At 44.0% G+C, this 17,155-nt stretch overlaps 8 protein-coding genes across 8 annotated transcripts in view; 6 read left to right on the forward strand and 2 right to left on the reverse strand.

The window, feature by feature from the left end:
- The window catches only part of SS1G_13532 (hypothetical protein), a gene marked incomplete at both ends in the record, with an annotated part of 3,215 nt that extends 1,908 nt beyond the window's left edge, over positions 1-1,307 (forward strand). Inside the window, 2 exons of the mRNA XM_001585598.1 lie at positions 64-171; positions 223-1,307. Coding sequence (XP_001585648.1) covers positions 64-171; positions 223-1,307 — 1,193 coding nt within the window. The remainder of the gene's footprint in view (positions 1-63; positions 172-222) is intronic.
- A 280-nt stretch (positions 1,308-1,587) lies between these two features.
- SS1G_13533 (predicted protein) lies at positions 1,588-2,011 on the reverse strand (the record flags this gene model as incomplete). Its single annotated transcript, XM_001585599.1, has 3 exons — positions 1,588-1,608; positions 1,673-1,768; positions 1,949-2,011. 3 exons carry the CDS (start codon positions 2,009-2,011, stop codon positions 1,588-1,590), a joined length of 180 nt encoding a protein of 59 aa, XP_001585649.1.
- A 733-nt stretch (positions 2,012-2,744) lies between these two features.
- On the forward strand, positions 2,745-6,126 carry SS1G_13534 (hypothetical protein; the record flags this gene model as incomplete). The annotated part of the gene is made up of 2 exons (XM_001585600.1): positions 2,745-2,829; positions 2,891-6,126. 2 exons carry the CDS (start codon positions 2,745-2,747, stop codon positions 6,124-6,126), a joined length of 3,321 nt encoding a protein of 1,106 aa, XP_001585650.1.
- Positions 6,127-6,954: 828 nt separating this feature from the next.
- SS1G_13535 (hypothetical protein) lies at positions 6,955-7,308 on the forward strand (the record flags this gene model as incomplete). Its single annotated transcript, XM_001585601.1, has 2 exons — positions 6,955-7,035; positions 7,099-7,308. 2 exons carry the CDS (start codon positions 6,955-6,957, stop codon positions 7,306-7,308), a joined length of 291 nt encoding a protein of 96 aa, XP_001585651.1.
- A 541-nt stretch (positions 7,309-7,849) lies between these two features.
- SS1G_13536 (hypothetical protein) lies at positions 7,850-11,124 on the forward strand (the record flags this gene model as incomplete). Its single annotated transcript, XM_001585602.1, has 4 exons — positions 7,850-10,054; positions 10,103-10,349; positions 10,400-10,650; positions 10,711-11,124. 4 exons carry the CDS (start codon positions 7,850-7,852, stop codon positions 11,122-11,124), a joined length of 3,117 nt encoding a protein of 1,038 aa, XP_001585652.1.
- Positions 11,125-11,757: 633 nt separating this feature from the next.
- On the reverse strand, positions 11,758-12,138 carry SS1G_13537 (predicted protein; the record flags this gene model as incomplete). The annotated part of the gene is made up of 1 exon (XM_001585603.1): positions 11,758-12,138. One exon carries the CDS (start codon positions 12,136-12,138, stop codon positions 11,758-11,760), a length of 381 nt encoding a protein of 126 aa, XP_001585653.1.
- Positions 12,139-12,633: 495 nt separating this feature from the next.
- Positions 12,634-13,693, forward strand: SS1G_13538 (hypothetical protein; the record flags this gene model as incomplete). Its single annotated transcript, XM_001585604.1, has 3 exons — positions 12,634-12,688; positions 13,232-13,429; positions 13,662-13,693. The coding sequence occupies 3 exons, from the start codon at positions 12,634-12,636 to the stop codon at positions 13,691-13,693; spliced, it is 285 nt and encodes a 94-aa protein (XP_001585654.1).
- Positions 13,694-16,068: 2,375 nt separating this feature from the next.
- On the forward strand, positions 16,069-16,397 carry SS1G_13539 (hypothetical protein; the record flags this gene model as incomplete). The annotated part of the gene is made up of 2 exons (XM_001585605.1): positions 16,069-16,071; positions 16,131-16,397. The coding sequence occupies 2 exons, from the start codon at positions 16,069-16,071 to the stop codon at positions 16,395-16,397; spliced, it is 270 nt and encodes an 89-aa protein (XP_001585655.1).
- Between the last annotated feature and the right edge of the window lie 758 nt (positions 16,398-17,155).

Genomic DNA, 17,155 nt, shown 5'->3' on the forward strand with positions numbered 1-17,155 from the left:
TGTGGAACAGTTACAAGTTTTTTGAGGGACAGGTGGCACTATTGAAGAAGATGGAGAATGTAGATTATGTCTTTGATCCTTCTGCCGAAGCTACTAACACTAATGTTATGGATCGATGGATTCTTGCCAGTTGTCAAAGTCTTCTTAAGTTTGTAAATCAAGAGATGGCAGGTGAGCTTACCCTCGAAAACCCCTTTTGTGACTTTTAACTAATAGATTAAGGTTACCGACTTTACACTGTCGTTCCTCGATTATTGGATCTTATCGACAACACCACGAATTGGTACATTCGTTTCAACCGTAGACGTCTAAAGGGTGAATATGGTCTAGATGACACTAAGCATGCCCTTAACACCCTCTTCGAGGTTCTATTTACCCTGACAAGAGGACTCGCACCATTCACACCATTTCTCACAGACAACATTTATCAACGGCTGTTGCCTCACATTCCCAAGGAGTTACAAGCTGAGGATCCACGAAGTGTACATTTCTTGGCCTTCCCTGACGTAAGAGAAGAGCTCTTCGATGAAGAGGTTGAGCGTCGTGTTGGTCGCATGCAACGTGTCATTGAGTTAGGCAGAGTTTCTAGGGAGCGCCGCACAATTGGTCTTAAGACTCCTCTCAAAACTTTGATTGTCATCCACCATGACCCAGTTTATCTGGAAGATGTTCGTTCTCTGGAAGGCTATATCACTGAGGAACTCAATATCAGAGAACTCGTCCTCACCTCAGATGAAGCCAAGTACAACGTGCAATACAGCGTCAATGCCGACTGGCCAGTCCTTGGAAAGAAGTTGAAGAAGGAAGTGCAGAAGGTCAAGAAGGCTTTGCCAGGGTTGACAAGCGAACAGGTTCACAACTACGTACTAGAAAAATCAATCATTGTCGATGGAATCAAGCTCGAAGAAGGAGATTTGGTCGTTAAGCGGGGTCTTAAGGATGATGAATCCTCCAAGAATCTTGAGACTAACACAGACGAGGATGTTCTTACTATCTTAGATGTAGAGCTCCATGCAGACCTCGCCGACGAGGCATTGGGACGAGAAATCATCAATCGGGTACAAAGATTGCGCAAAAAGGCTGGTCTTCAACCAACGGATGACATTAAAATGGAGTACAAGGTCCTAGAAGATCCTTCTAGCATTGGTTTGCGTGAAGCTTTCACGAGTCAAGCACAGGCAATTGAGAAGGCTTTGCGCCGACCCCTGCATGAAGCTGAAGGAAATGCAGCGGCAGAAAGTATCATTTTGGAGGAGGACCAGGAGATTCAAAAGGCCACATTTTCGCTTAGATTGTTGAAGTTATGATGTTGATGTTTCATAGACATGTTTTCGGGCATCAGAAGGCATTCTAGATAATTACCCTTATGGCATTTACAGTAGAAAGTTTTATGAAATCCTAAAAGTCATTTGCAGAATAGTTCAAAAATCTTTTTATTTGCTTGGGAGCTAAGTGACTACGCAACAGATGAGGTTTGGTGTATACCAAACGTGATGATAGAAACACTGCGACTGTGGAACATGCAGTTGGATAAGGCCGCCAGCTACGGCTTCCCAATGATTCGAATTTTCTAGAGAATAATCCCGGCTACTTCTTCTTCGCAGCAACCTAATAAATATAAGTTATGAGCAACAAAAATAAAGATATTACGAAAGGGCTAATTTAGACGTACCAAATAACAATCTTTCAGTCTCATAAATTCAGTCAGGCATTTATCTTTATGCACGGAATTGTAATCTGCTACGATGCATTTGCCGTATACGGATGCCTGTTTTAGAGGTGTTAATGGATGATGCGGAGTTGGGGGAGAGTTTTATGAATGGACGTTGTGGAGGGGTAAGGGTATGGAGGGGTAAAGGTATAGAGGGGTAAAGGTATGGAGGGGTTGGGTGGATGGAGGGGCAAAGGGTGAAGGGTGAAGTTGTGAAGGGGATGAATGAAGATATACCTCTGTAGAACATTTGGCAACTGCCTGTGCAAATTTCTCGATTGGTCTTGTTCGAGTAGGCATGGTTGCTGAGGATTTGGGTTTGGATTATCTGAGTTGTTGTTCGAGTTTGGGAATAGTGAAAGTAGGTAGTCAGGTGATAAGGCGTTGTTGAGGTGGCCCGTTGAGGTTAGTTAAGTACTGCCTTCCTTATTAGTGACGACTAGAAATTGCCGCACAGTACTCGAGTCATTGGTTATTGTTAATGCGAAAAGTATGATGGTAACAATCCCATGATTAGTCATCCAGACCACAGCATCTTATCGATTTAATTGGAGATGAGATAAGAATATGTTCGCTAGAGTGTCTGTTCGACAAGGGGTCTAGGCTTCTAGCTCCATTTAGCGTTGAATAGTCCTGCACCAAAAAATCGACCGGTAAAAACTTAAAACTTTGTCGCGTCCTTCATTCAATTCATTTATCAATCCCACCAAGACGCGGAATCATGTCCCTCTCTTCAGCGCGCGGCGAAGATTCACATTCACATTCACATTCAGGTTCACAATCAGGTTCATATTCACATTCAAATTCACAATTCACGTTCATAATTCACAATTCACGATTCAAAGAGCTTTAAGAAAGTTGTGCAATTCTCATTCTCATTCTCATAATAATTGCTGTATACCCTTGCTGTACCTTACTCCTCCTGTACCTTGCTTCTCGCTTTCATTGCTGTTTATCGCCGATCCGCGATAACTGTATGTACAAATAAATCACAAAACTGCTTTCTCACGTATATGCCTTTTGATAAGGTCCCATGTCTCCTTTGTCACTTCCGTCCGCACGCGACGGTCCAATCAGTTGGTCAACCACAACGGATGAACCTTATTATACTGATGATGGTATGCTTTGAGATTCAATTCAAATTGAATATGTACAATAATTAATGCTAATGTCTGATAGACTTGCTCATTCTGCATGACATCGTTGTCCGCGCACAACATATCCTACCCACTCTGCTTCCACGCGATAGACTACCCACCAATGCCCTCTTTAGATCATACTATGAAATTCTCCCCCGAGTTGGCATTGACACCGACCATGATAATCGATATGCCAGGATTTTGTTCAAAATTGGCGCCCTACGAGATTTCAAAGGCACACTTTTCGAAAAATTTGAGGAAGTTTTATCCCAAAGAGGTATCACTCTTGAATTTGATACCGATCGACGTGAATATCTACGAAGTAGCAAAGCTACTTCTCCAGATGTCGCAGATTATAAGGAAAGCGACACTCTCTATAATGATGAGAATGAACCACCATTACCACGACGCAATTCCGAGACAGGAGTCTTGGATATGGAAAATGCAGCTCAAGCACAAGCTCAAGCGCTTGAGCCAAAACATAAAAGGAATAAATCCTTCTCTCCTCTACCTCTCGGGCCAGCCACACCCGCCAAAATGAATGAGCTAAAGAGCTTTATATCAGAAGCTACACGCGCAGTGTCGCCGGAGCCTCTCCCGGAACCTACACCGCAACCACCTAGAACCACGCAAAGAGGACGTGAAGAACGTGGCGTGAGTAATGTTAGAAATTGGCTAGAAGCCAGTGAGTATGACCCACCTCGCAGACATGGCAGATCAGTTTCGACACATGGCAGTATTCGGTCAATAAATCGACACCCAGAGAGAGATGCTCAGAGTGGGCGCGCATCTGGTCGAATCCCCCTTGATAAGGTTACAAACGAACATCAAGATACAAGCGACGAGTTGACCACAACCACAGAAGCCGAAGAACAATATGACTCTAACGACGTTGTCGAAAGCAAGGTATCTGTTGGATGGATGGAAGAAAGAGCGAAAATTGTGTCCGAACATTATTTTGAAGAATTTATCATTAAAAAACTCTATGCATGGCGTGATCAAGCAAGAGCAAGTCTAGCACGAAAAGCACATCTGGACGCCATCGCGTCGAAACACGACAATCACGCCCTGCAAGAACAGGCATTTTCCACCTGGCTCGAAATGGCTCGGGAAAAAATGGAGGTGAAACGACAGCTTCAAGAAGCTCGGGAAGTCGCTGAAAGGGCTCAGCAAGCTCATTTGGAAGCCCAGCAGAAGCTTCGGGAGATAGAGGAGCGATTTGTGAAACTCGAAAGAAGAGTTGATAGAGCCAGAGATCGTCATCTCAAGCATAAAGCTTTCACTCACTGGGCTGCGATCACTCGCGAAAAGGTGGAGATAACCAAAGTCGCACAGAGACAGATTCTTAGATCACGAATGTTCACTGCTTGGAAGACTCAAACGGAAGAGACTGAGAAGAAAAATAAGGAAAACGAGGAAAAAGCTCGAAAATTCCAGTTGAGAAAGTTTTTCGGCAAATTGAAAGCAAAGAAAGAGGAAATTGATGAGAAATTGAATATGGCTTCTCAAGTGGCCAAGGGCAACCTTCTCGGGCGAGTATTTTCGAAGTTGGCCCAGGAGAAAAAGGTGGTAGAATTTACCCAACGAATTGACGAAAAGAATAAGCAACGGGCTTTATCAACATGGGTAGAAAAGACACAAGCTGTGAGCGAAGCCACTCAACTAGCGGAGGATGAGAGATTACTCAATGTGGTTACGAAAACCATGGATAGCTGGAAAGAGAAAACGGAAACGCAAGTCGTACTCAACGCCAGAGCCGAGCGTGCAGCCAAGGCCAAACAACTGGGAAGTGCTTTCAAGAAATGGCGTCTTGAAGCTCAAACAGCACCCGCCGAAAAGAAAGTAGTGGCTAGTCACAATGCAAGCTTGTTGAAAATCTCCCTATCGATTTGGAAGCTTCGTACCGAGCAAGAGAAACAAGCCACGGCGATTGATCATGACAAGATAAAACGTGAAGCATTCACCGAGTGGCGACATCAGACTAGGCTGAAAAGACTGAGAGCCATTTCTGATGACCGCGCTGTCGCGAAAGCATCTAAAACCTGGAGATTGGAGACGAAATGTGCAGTTTTACAAAAAGAGAAGAAGGAAGAGACTAAATCTGCGTGCTTAGAAGTCTGGTTTGATAGGTCACAAGATACACGAAGTAGGCGTTGGGAACGCGAAGAGATTGCTCGACGACATGACAACAAAACTGTCGCAGCCTCCGTCCTCAGACGATGGTATGTAAAAATGAATGATCGTGCCGAGATTGAGGCCCGAGCCGCGGACTTTCAAGCTCCACGAATTCTAGGTCAATGTTTCGATTCTATGCGCACGCAGCTCCAGCGGATCGTCAAACTAAACAAGGTGGCTCGCGCTGCCAATAAGTTCTTCGTGATGAACAGCGCTCTAAAAAAGTGGAGACAGGCAACACAGAAATCAAAACGAGAAAAGCGTAAAACTGCGTATATTCAAGTTCGAAGGAACAGAAAACTTTATCTAGCAGGAGATATGTTTTCGCGTTGGCGACAAAAGGCGCAAGAGAAAATGGCACTGAACGAACAAGCACTTCAGTTTGCCCAAGGTAAAACATTTATCATAGGAATGAACTCGTTTGATCAGTGGAGGGCTCGTACGGAAGAAGTGGCGGAATTGGAACCTCTTTGGAAAGAAGTGGTGATGAGGAAATTCTTCAATAGGTGGAAGGATCGTACCGAGTCATTGCAGGTATTGAACATCGAAGCAACGTTGGACTTTCAAGAACGTCAGCAGAGCGATGCCCTTAGGAAATGGAGCTTGCGGACGATGCAAACAAGAGCTATGGCAAACACTGCAAAAGAATTGCACGATAAAAATACAAGGAAAGGACACAGAAAGATGTTTAACTACTGGCGACAGCGAACCGCGCAGCAACGTCCCTTCGTGGACATAAATTCGCCTCCCGGAACCGATACAGCGGAGAATTGGTCAGATTTCGGAGAAGAAGTTGATATGGATGAAATCACGAAGAGGCTTTACGAAAAGGATCCTCCGCGTAGAACGACGGTTCCAATCAAACCTTCATTGAACCCAATCACCCCAAAACCAGGGTACATGGCTACACCATCTCGAAGATCGCAACGAGTTCTTGCTGCATCGGCGCGATTTCATTCAACTACGCCAAGGGCGCCATTGACCACACCACTTGAGCGAGAATTAAGAAAGGGAATTTATGGGACATCCATGCCCTTTTCCAAAAGAGGACGGAGTACATTAGGAATGAGTAGAGGATTTCCAGACATACCTGAAGGATAATATGAATTAATGACTTGTGTATATTGGATATGGAGCATTGCGACGGCGTTTAGGGAATGCTTTACAATGGGAAAAAGAAGGATTATTGTTTCATCACAGGGAATGGAACACAGGGTACAAGACGGAGTTTACATTGGAAACATGGATGTATGTTTTAGCACGGTGTTTTGGCGATTGCATACTTAAATGATTGCATATATTTGCATACTTAACTGGTTGCATACTTAACTGATTGGATACCCACAAATGTTGTGGTACGGAGTATTGGTTATCTGGCGTTTTTCTCCAGCATATGGCCGTCTGGAGAGAGGGACTGGCATCCGCATCGACTCGGTAATGGGATTTACAATTCGCTTCTCGCAATTGAGAACACTCCCACTTTGGAGTGGGGAACTTCCTTCATGGATCTTATATCCATGGGGCATGTAAGGACCTCTCATTTGTTTAGTTGTCTTAAGTAGATTAGAATTATCACAACACCTAGATACTTTCAATAAGATAATTATTAAAGAAAACAAGTCTTTAATGCTCGAGTGATGGGTGTGAAATTGTATGACCATGATATAATATCAGATGATATGGTGGTAGAACTATGTCCCTGCGTAGTAGATCATGGCCGATTTCTTGTCTCGGAACCGCACAATCTATTCATCCAGGCGAGAGCTCCAAGTTTACATGAAGACTTGTACAATAATCGGGAATCATCATCACCAACGAATACTTTTCGACTTCTTTCTAATCCTTTGACATTGGAATCCTCCTCGTGTTGGGAAAACTATTCATGCCATTTTACTGAAAATATGCTCCGAATGCGCTCTGTTATATAGTATGAGAGCAGTGCTTCCTGGAAAGGCACAGGCCAAGCTTCAAGCTGTCTGTACTGGTTATTGGGACAACAGGAGGCTCATAGTGAGTCTGCAATGAAACTGCAGACAGTTTGCATTGTTTTATTACCTTACTAAAATTACACAGGCCTATATCACGGGAAATGCTTTCGTTATACTCACTGGCGCAGACACGATCCTACAAACGATATACGATGACGATGACACTCAACTCGAAGCTATTGCGCTAGACGAAGCCAGTGGGAAGATTGCAGCATGTGCGGGCTCTAATATAAGGATTTATAAACCATATGGGCAGGATGAAGGAGCGCTGAAGGTTAGCATGACACAACCTTAGCTGGCTGGTCTTTTTAGAATGCGGCGCTGAACAAATTTAGTGGTCTCTACAACATAGCATTTCAATCGACGAGAGTGGAAAAGATACAGCAAACACACTGTCATGGGGAATAGCGGAAGAACTATTGGTGGGGAGCTCATGGCTTACTTTATTCTCGACAATCGATGCGCCGGTTGTGGTTTGGAAACAACAACTTGCGAACCCGGCCAAGTTCGCAAATTTCTCGTATGATTCGGCATTTATTGCGTCTATTGGAAAGTACGACAGGCTCGTGAAGATATGGAGGAGGCTGTCGTTCGGGAATGATGACACAAGATTCGACTTCACCTACCTACCGCATCCGCGAACTGTCACGAATATGCACTGGAGGAGGCCGTTTCACATCGACCAAACAATTGATAATGTTTTGTATACGGTGTGCGCAGACAATTTTCTAAGGATCTGGGCACCGAGCGATGTTCATTCATTACAAAGTCTGCAGCTGTGGGGTCAGATTGACTTGCATGAATCGATACAACCGAGAGGATTGGACGGGAACAAGATGTCGAAGCTAAGGTTTGCATTTATCATCGATGGAAAAGATTTTACGGTTGCTACAGAACATGCCGTACAGGAGAGGGCAGCGACTGACTCAGAGGACGACCATGCCTTAGCGCATTTGATCGAGGTTGCGAATCGTAATCCGGAAGTTTGTGTTGTACTGGATGAACATGGACATCTATCTGCATGGGGCCTGGAAAATGTTGGGTCTAAAATAAAACAACCAACGAATATTTTTAACATTGCACATATCGATGGTGTGGAATTGTGTTTACCAACGGAACTGGCCGAGGATACCAGCTATGTTCAGCTCTATAATTTCTGCAACCAGTCTGGCGGGAATCTCAATGTTCTAGTCCACCATTTTGATGGTAAAATTGAGTTTTTTGAGACTGATGTAGCCAATTTGTTTGATCCTTCACCAAGAACGCAACGCCTCAAATCGAAAGCACTATGGACGGGTCATTCAGGTCCTGTCAAGAAAATTGTGCGTAATGTTAGTGGACGAGCAGTAGTATCTCGCACAGATGGCAATGAAAGTATAGTTTGGAAGCATATGGAACATGCGGGCGGAACCTCAGTATTTCGTCAAAGTATCATCTCACAAACTGAGCATGTTCATAGGATATGTGTTATGAGAAAAGGAAATTTCGTGATATATTTACACCACGATCATATTACTCTGTGGGATACAAGACATTCCGCGGCGGTCAAACTAGCGGACTGTAAGTTTTCTGTCATGGGGAAGCCGCTGTGCATACTCATGCTACCTGAGGTCAATAAGGAGGGTCCTGTCGCTCATGTCGCTACAATTACATCGAAGATGAAGGGTATTGTATGGGAGGTCAAGCTGCCCCAAAGGAGGGAAAGTCTTCAAATCAATGGGGATCATCAAGAAGCTTCCATTCGTGAATTCTGTCAATTCGACCTTGGAGACAATGACGATTTAGCATATGTTTTACCTGTGGATCCAGCTGGATCTCCTCCCGTCATCTCCGGATTTTTGGACACTTTTGCGAGAGATATTGCTATCTCCTATACGCATTCTGGACTTTTAAGATCTTGGACCGCCCGGATTGACTTCGAAAAAGAAAAGGTTGACTGGCTACAGACTTGTTCGGTAGACACAGGTATCAGCGAGCCTGCTCTAGCTAGTGGAAGCTCTTTACGAAAAGCTGCACTCGTGAACTCAACTAGATCTGAGTTAACAATATGGGACGTCCGAGGTGCCCGACTTGAGTATTCTCAGGACTATGAATCCCAGGATACAATTCAGGATCTGGATTGGACTTCAACTCCGGACGATCAATCCATTCTTGCTGTAGGCTTCCGTTATCGAGTTGTATTATTGGCACAAATGCGATACGATTATTTGGATAAAGGGCCAGCCTGGGCAGCAATTCGAGAAGTTAATATTCGAGATTTGACAGCCCACCCAATTGGTGATTCAACCTGGTTAGGAGGTGGTAACTTCATTGTTGGAGCAGGTAATCAGTTGTTCGTTTATGATAAGGAGGTCGACTCGTCAGCATCAATAGTCTTACCTTACCGCAAAACTCCTTGGGACCTCTTTGACATTGTTTCTAGATTAAACGGCCCACTTCCGGTTTATCATCCACAATTCTTGAGCCAATACATACTTGCCGGCAAGAATTTATTAGTGCAGCATATTTTGTTGGCACTATACAAGATCCTTAAATATTACATTGAGGGTGAAGCAATCGACTCACACCTCGGAATGAACATAGAAGATTTCTACATTGGCTCGGTCAATGTGTCTTCGGCTAGTAAAGGAATTAGATCTGCATTTGATGGCCTTTCCGACGATGACGAGGTGGAGACAGTTACGGAAGACGTTGCTGCTTCCATAACAGAGAAATTGACGCAGATTGCGCTGCCTCAGCTTTCGAGGCAGGAACAAATTCACCTGGCTGATATTGTTGAATGTGTCGGTATTGTTGAACGTCAGCGTAGATCTATGGATGACAATGCTGCAAGATTTATGCTATTCTTTAGGCAGCATGTCTTACGTCGTGGTCGTGCGAATGAGCTGAGTCTGTCTTGGAGGGAGATCAATTGGGCATACCATAGTAATAGTCAGGATATCCTGGCAGATATGGTCTCACGACAATTCCATGGAAGGATGCTTTGGGAACATGCACGGGAGAGTGGTATCTTTATGTGGATGACGGATGCAAATGCTCTGGTATGTAGTTATTTTGTGTTGAAATTTGAGGATGCTAACAAAGAACAGAAAGCTCAATTTGAAGTCATTGCACGGAATGAATACACAAAGAACGATCTCAAAAACCCCATAGATTGCAGTTTGTATTATCTTGCGCTGAAGAAAAAGGCGGTACTTCAAGGTCTATGGCGCATGGCTGCGTGGAATCGTGAACAAGGCGCTACGACAAGACTCCTAGCGAATAATTTTTCTGAAAAGAAGTGGCGGACTGCTGCAATGAAGAATGCATATGCTTTGCTTGGGAAGCGTCGGTTTGGTGAGTAATACTTTGACTGGTCTTATTTGATCCGTGCTAACAATGGTTAGAATATGCTGCGGCTTTCTTCTTATTGGCAGATTGCCTCAAAGATGCCATCAACGTGATTCTGAGTCAGCTCAAAGATCTTCAACTTGCGATAGCAGTCACCCGTGTATATGAGGGTGAACACGGTCCTATTCTCAAAGAACTTCTTGAAGAAAAGGTTCTGCCATTAGCTGCTCAGGAAGGTAACCGATGGCTTGCATCGTGGGCTTTCTGGATGCTGCATCGTCGTGATATGGCTGTGCGAGCCTTGATCGTAAGAATCCGTACAATTTATTAGCAAGACTCGATTCAAATACTAACATTATCGTTCTAGTCGCCAGTTTACACTCTACTTGAAAGTCCACAATCACCTGATCTCCAAGCAAAACTTTTCCTAACCGATGATCCTGCTCTAGTTGTTCTTTACTCGCAGCTTCGTCAAAAGACCTTACAGACCCTACGTGGCGCATCCAAAGTCACTCCAAAGGTCGAATGGGCTTTCGTATTGCACAATTCAAGACTATATGATCGCATGGGCTGTGATTTATTGGCATTGGATTTGGTGAGGAATTGGGAGTTCATGCTCCCAACCAAACTAGACTTTAAGAGTTTCGATGGTGAAATAAATCCCAGAAAGATGTTGAGAAGAAGGAGCTCGCTAGTTGTGGCCGACTTGCCTATTAGTGGAATTGGACCGGCAGCGGCGGATACAAAAGACGCAATAGTTATACATGGCCCAAACTCATAAGCCGCCACCTACTGTGTTCGAAGAACCGGAGGCTAATAGTCTTTTGGATAGTTTTGGTTTTTAGTCTTGAGCGTTTGCATTTTTTATGGCGTTGTATTTTAGCTTTGTGTTACATACCCTACCTGTTCTTGATGTGATATTTTGGGCTTGGACAATGAGGGACTTATGGTATAGCGTAATGCATAGCGTCTGGATGGGAAATCCGGTGTTTTGAGCCTATTTTGTGGTTTGGTAACAGTGATTTGACGTTTCGAACCCGGGTCCTTGGGCATAATTGGTGCAATTGTGAAATTTGTCGGATGATGCAAATACTAGCTATTTCAAGTGAAAAATGAATTGCATAGTCAACCAGCCTTGTGTTGCGTCTCATCATCTATTCAACTTTATTGTGGTTTTCTCATCTTTCAAAATGCTTCATTGATGTGAATTTAAGGTACAAATAACGACAAGTGTCAATTCTTAAACCCTAATACAACATGTATGTCAAATCCCACATAGCATTCGCTCTCGATATCTCGCTCTGCCTCTGTCTCTGCCTCTGCCTCTTACCTTTCGAGCTCATCATTTAATGAGGAGCTGTGGGGCGGTTCGTGGCAAAAGTAGTCTCGACAACTAAATATAGCCTGCATGTGGTTACTTGTGAGAGTAGTTCTCGTGTCCACAACTTCGATCCGAGCTTACGATATCTTCCTCTAATTTTACAAGTCCTTTGTTCTGGAAAATCTGGGGCAACATCTTCCAGCCATATGAGAACTTATCTTTAAGGCCAATCTTGAAGCGAGACCCCATCAATCGCGTTGTATGTACGGAAGATTGTATGCTGCCACTTATATGCTGGACATCTGCCCATGTGCATTCTTTCCATTGAATTTCACCTCCTGGTTTGAGCAACTGAATGATGCTGTGCACTACCAATTCCCATTCTGTCGATGCAATACCCGCAGCTATGAGACGGAGATGGATAAGATCGTATTTGCTCTGTTTGGACAGCGGAATGGCTTGCTTGATATCCATAATGTCTAAGTGAACATTGTATGGTAGTGTTCTGCTGTAGGGAACAGTGCAGGAGATATATCAAAGCCATGAAAAACTGCATCCGGATATATCTTTGCGAGTTGTGTGAGGAATATTTCAGTACCGGTACCTGTATTTACAATAGTTGGGGATGGAGGGAGCTCCGAGATGAGTGATGGATGCAGCATGTATCCGATATTTCTATCGCACCAATTAATCATTAGTCTTTCCTTCAACGTTTGCAAAGACTACTGCGTTACCTGTTCAGCAGTTCAAATTGTTCGTCTAGTCTTGTCGAATATTAGCATTAATTGTTCATAAGAGCCTGAGCAAACCCAGAAGGGGTTGGGGGCGTTGTTGATTGGTACGGGGCTAGTAGATGCCACTCCTTGTGAATGAATATGAGGTTGTGGGCCGCGATCCCGGTGCAGCTGGCCATAAAAGCGTTTGGAAACATCAAACTCATCTTGAGCTGAGTGAATGTATTGTATAAGAATGAGGGAGAAGATTCGTCTCCTAGAGTTAAAGATGATTGATATCCTAGTAAACGGTAAAGTTCTATCAATGTACCAGCACCTTCCAAATTATGCCATTATAGGTAATAACTTTTTCACTAGCATCTGTACTTTATTTGCACAATGATATAAAATTTTTATTAAACAGTAATTCGGGCTTACAGCTACATTTGGATTAGTATGCACATGCACATGCACATGCATGTGCTATGTTGGATGTTGGTGAATAGTGTTCTGCCTAAGGCTGATGGCGCATAAGGTCCAACCTTGTCCCCCCTTCAAACAATGATTCCAATTCGTATCATCCCACTCATCTTTCGTTTTCCTTAAACTTTAAGCCATCTACTTGATACGACTATAAAAACTATGTCTTCATCATTTGTCGTTGTTATATGCCATGGATCTTATCATACGCCTCGTAATCGCTTCTCCGGCGGAGAATGAAGATTTATATTGGGCTTTTTCCGGGGGCGGCGGAGGAACTTATAGAGCAGTTATATTTATGAAAAATAGGGCACACCGAGATGAACGAACCGCAGCCGCAAATCTTATTTTCACTAACGCAGGAAGATAACAAGATGCATTCTTTGAAGTGGTCGAGACGTTCATCCGAACCCTTCCTACTTTGGTTGATGCAGGAGGTGTTAGCGTGTGGCTGCTGACAAACTCGTCTTTTGCAATGACACCTACTTCGGGGGTATGGCCAGCTAAGTCGGAATTAGATGAAATCATGCGCCCTACTATCATGAAGCTGGAAGAGGATTATGTTACCCACAGTATGTTGCGACCTCTGTACTGGCTATGAACGCATAGCTAACAATCTCCTCAAAGTATATTTTGTCGATGAGTTTCCTGCTTTTTTAGACGCCTTCAAAGTAATAAATCCCCAGGATCCCATCAATAATTCAGATTGGAGGACGCTTCATTCCACGCTCTCTGGTGGAGTCAAGTAATGGCAGCCAAAAGTTAATTGCCGCAATACGGGATATATCTAATAAGGTACTGTAGGAGCTATATCAGAGACACAGTCACCTCGTTAAGGTTCTCGTTTATTTCTTATTTACAGTACTAGCGCACTGCTACTAGCTGAATGGCCTTTTGACACCAAAACTCAACAATTTTAAAAGGTTATAACAATTTTGATTATTATAAAAGTATAATTGAAATTGAGAAATTAAATTATTTTGAATCGATTATATAGTAAAAATTTGATAGATTATTTTTTGAAATTTTTAAAATAATGTGATTTAAGTTCGAAAATGATTATATGAAATTTTGATTCAATTTTTGCGGTAAAATGTTACGAGGTTTGCCGTCTAGATCACGTGGAAGTGCTCTAGGCTCTCGAAGTGGTTTATAACTAGGCGTCAAGCAGGGACTTAAGTAATGACAATGATGCAATTCGTAACTAATAGTAGAGTATACTAAATGATTGATCTTGAGCACGAGGCTTTATAGGAAGGAATTCATACTGAATATATAGATCCTCGTAATTCTTGGATCACTCAGGATCACTGATGATCCAAGGTGATCCAGCATACCTGTTCATATGCTCTGGTGGTGTGTGTATGTGTGTGTGTGTTATTATTTAACGGCCAGAGGCCGAGGGGGCGAAGCCCCCCGTCCTCGTGACATCCCCTATTGGGGCAAAGGCCGCCAGGGAGTTACTCCTAGGCGTCTAATAGTTACGTACATGTAGCTATATCTAAAGATCGAAACGATTCCTAGGCGCATTCCCGTAGCTGCCGTGATCTTAAATATGAAAATAAGGAATCTTTCCCTTAATGGGGAAGATTACATAATACGAATATCTGCCAAGCCGCAGCCGGTCCGCACACACCCCATGACCTCCTTAGCGCTCTCATAAATGTTTTTTTTTTAAGGTTATAAAGAAAAATGACAAAGGAAAGGTTTTTACAAAGGAAAGAGTATATTTATCTGGCAATTTGTTAGTCTGTAGGGCTATCATTGACCCTAGGGGGTTCGTGGTCTAGTATAGGGCCCTCGGGGCCGGGAAGGGGGTGATGTCGTAGGCATATGTCCGTGAAGAAGCCATTGGATTTCGTCCATCTTACAAGCGTCTCCGCTCCTTCATAGGTGCCGCAGAGGAAGGGTATCAGATCAACTAGTTTGCCTTTCGGCTGGAGGTGTTTTTTCTTGGCTATGTGACAAAAGAAGAAGTGAAGTGGGGATTTGCGGGCTCCGCATCTGCAGAGTAGGTGGGCGTCTTGATGGTGAAAGCGTTCATGGTAGGCTGCAAAATCGCCATATCCTGAACGGATAGCTAACAGACGGCCTAGGAAGCTCCTGGGTAGAGCTAATTCCTTGGGGTTTTTGGGGGATGTGAGAATCTCCAGTTTTTTGTATGATTGAGGGATCATTGTCGACTATAACTTATTTATTGCCCTTTGCCTGTAGCCCTTGGCCTCTTTTCTAAGTCCTATGTATAAATAGGCTCCTTTTAGTTGGGGTAGTGCTACTCTTGCTTTCGCTGCTTTGTCTGCGGCTCCGTTTCCCGCTACATCCTTGTGTCCTGGAACCTATCGGATGTGGACTGTGCCGTTGAACCAGCTTGCAGCCAGGTGTCGGAAGGATGTGAAGGTCTCTTGTGAGGAGCCTGGTCGCCACTCTCATGTTATCTAGGTATATCCATATATCCCTCGCTGTTCTCGCTTCGATCGAGGTTAGTGCTACTCTGAGGCCCTCGAGTGCTGCTACCGCTTCAGCGTCATAAACTTCCTTCGATCTGTCTAATGCGAAGCTTCCTTCGCAGATCTTCCGGTTATCTTGGTATCCAACAAACCCGCCTCCCGTGCTGTCGTTTATATATTTCGATTCGTTTGTGAAGATTATAATATCTTCTCGTGGGAGTAAACTGTAGAATTCATTAAAATCCACTGCGGTTGTGCTTTTGGTTCGACCTTTGGGGCTGTGTATACGGTCTGTGGTCTCTTCTCTTGTTTCGGGGTCGAGCCACTTGGGGGTTACTAGGGGGTTGATTTGTTCCGATGGGGGAAGGGACAAGATGCATCTGGCATATCGGGTTTTAAAATAGTTTGGGTTCTCTTGGATCCATTCTGATCTCCACACAAGGGGGTGGTAAGGGTCTAGTCTTCTGGTTCTGACTGTTGCTGTGAGGGCCATATTGTCGAGTTCGATCTCCGGTGGTCTGAGTCCCGTCTCTCGGTAGAGGGTTGCTGTGTTTGTTGTTCTCCAGACCGGCAGTATTGCTCTGGCGCATTCTAGGACTCCTCTCATCGAGTTGCCGAGGGACTTGAGGGCTTTGGTCACTATCATTGCTTTTGCAGCGAGCTCTCTCACATGCCATTTGAAGGACAGTCTTTTGTCAAAGAGGATGCCTAGCCATCGAAGGTAGGGCTTCCCGTTACTGAGTTCCTTGATTACCCGGCCCCCCATGGTGACCGTTGGGGTTGAGTTGGGGTCCTTGTCTGACAAGTGCTTGGAGAAGTGTATCAGTTCAGATTTGCCGGGATCGAAGGTAATGCCTTCCGATGTGCCCTAGTTCAAAATCTCGTCTACCGTGGAAGTGATTCGCTCGGCGTTTTCAGCCAGGGATTTCGAGGCAGCCAGTATGGCTACGTCATCTGCATATCCGAACTTGACCGTGTCTTCCCCCATCCTGAAGATTGGGGCGATGTAAAGCATGAAGAGGATTGGCGAAATGGGGGAGCCTTGAGGGAGCCCGCACTCAATGTTCGTTTTTGGGCCTGTGATTCCGTCTAGTCGAACCTGGGCCGACCTTCCGGTCGCAAAGGAGGTGATCCATTTGACTAGGTTGTGGGGCCATCCTTGTTCGCGAAGTCTTCGAATTAGTCTGCCTGGGAGGACGGCGTCGAAGGCTCCCATATGCTCTGGGGGTGCGTGTATATGAGTTTTTAGGGTGACCGAAATCTCATATTAAATTGAGCGAATCGTAACAGGTTTACGAAAACAAGTCAGCTGTTACCATCGTAACAACCGACCGAAACTTAGCCCTTTTGATAATTTATAATAATTCAATAAAATAAGATATATTAACGTAATGTATGGGGAACTCGGACATATGGGGAACTCGGACACTTTTTCAATTATTCTACACGCGATCTTGTTCTACGAGCCACACAATCCTCCAATTCCAATTCTGAATCATTTGAACTATTCTCTAGCTCTTCTTCTTCAATCTCTTCTTCTGATTCTTCAATTGGGCGCTTGCGTGGTCGTCCTTGTGGCTTTTTCTCCTTAGGTTTTTCCTTCGCTTTATGTACTATTTTCAGTATTTCCTTAGTATTAAAGACAAATTAATCTTGTAATTTGACTCTTTTGCCTTTAGTTCTCTTTTTTCGAGTCCCAATTACTTCCTGAGTATCAGCGAGCTGTTTCCGAAGTAAGGCTATCTCAGCATTTTGAGATTCTACAAGCTTAGTCATTCTCTTAGTATATCGACGAATTGATGATATAGGAGAACTACTGCTTGCTAGAGCTATATTAAAGATCTGATTTGC

This window comes from Sclerotinia sclerotiorum, genomic scaffold (assembly GCF_000146945.2).
Source record: "Sclerotinia sclerotiorum 1980 UF-70 scaffold_25 genomic scaffold, whole genome shotgun sequence".
In the NCBI taxonomy this organism is placed as follows: Eukaryota; Fungi; Ascomycota; class Leotiomycetes; order Helotiales; family Sclerotiniaceae; genus Sclerotinia; species Sclerotinia sclerotiorum.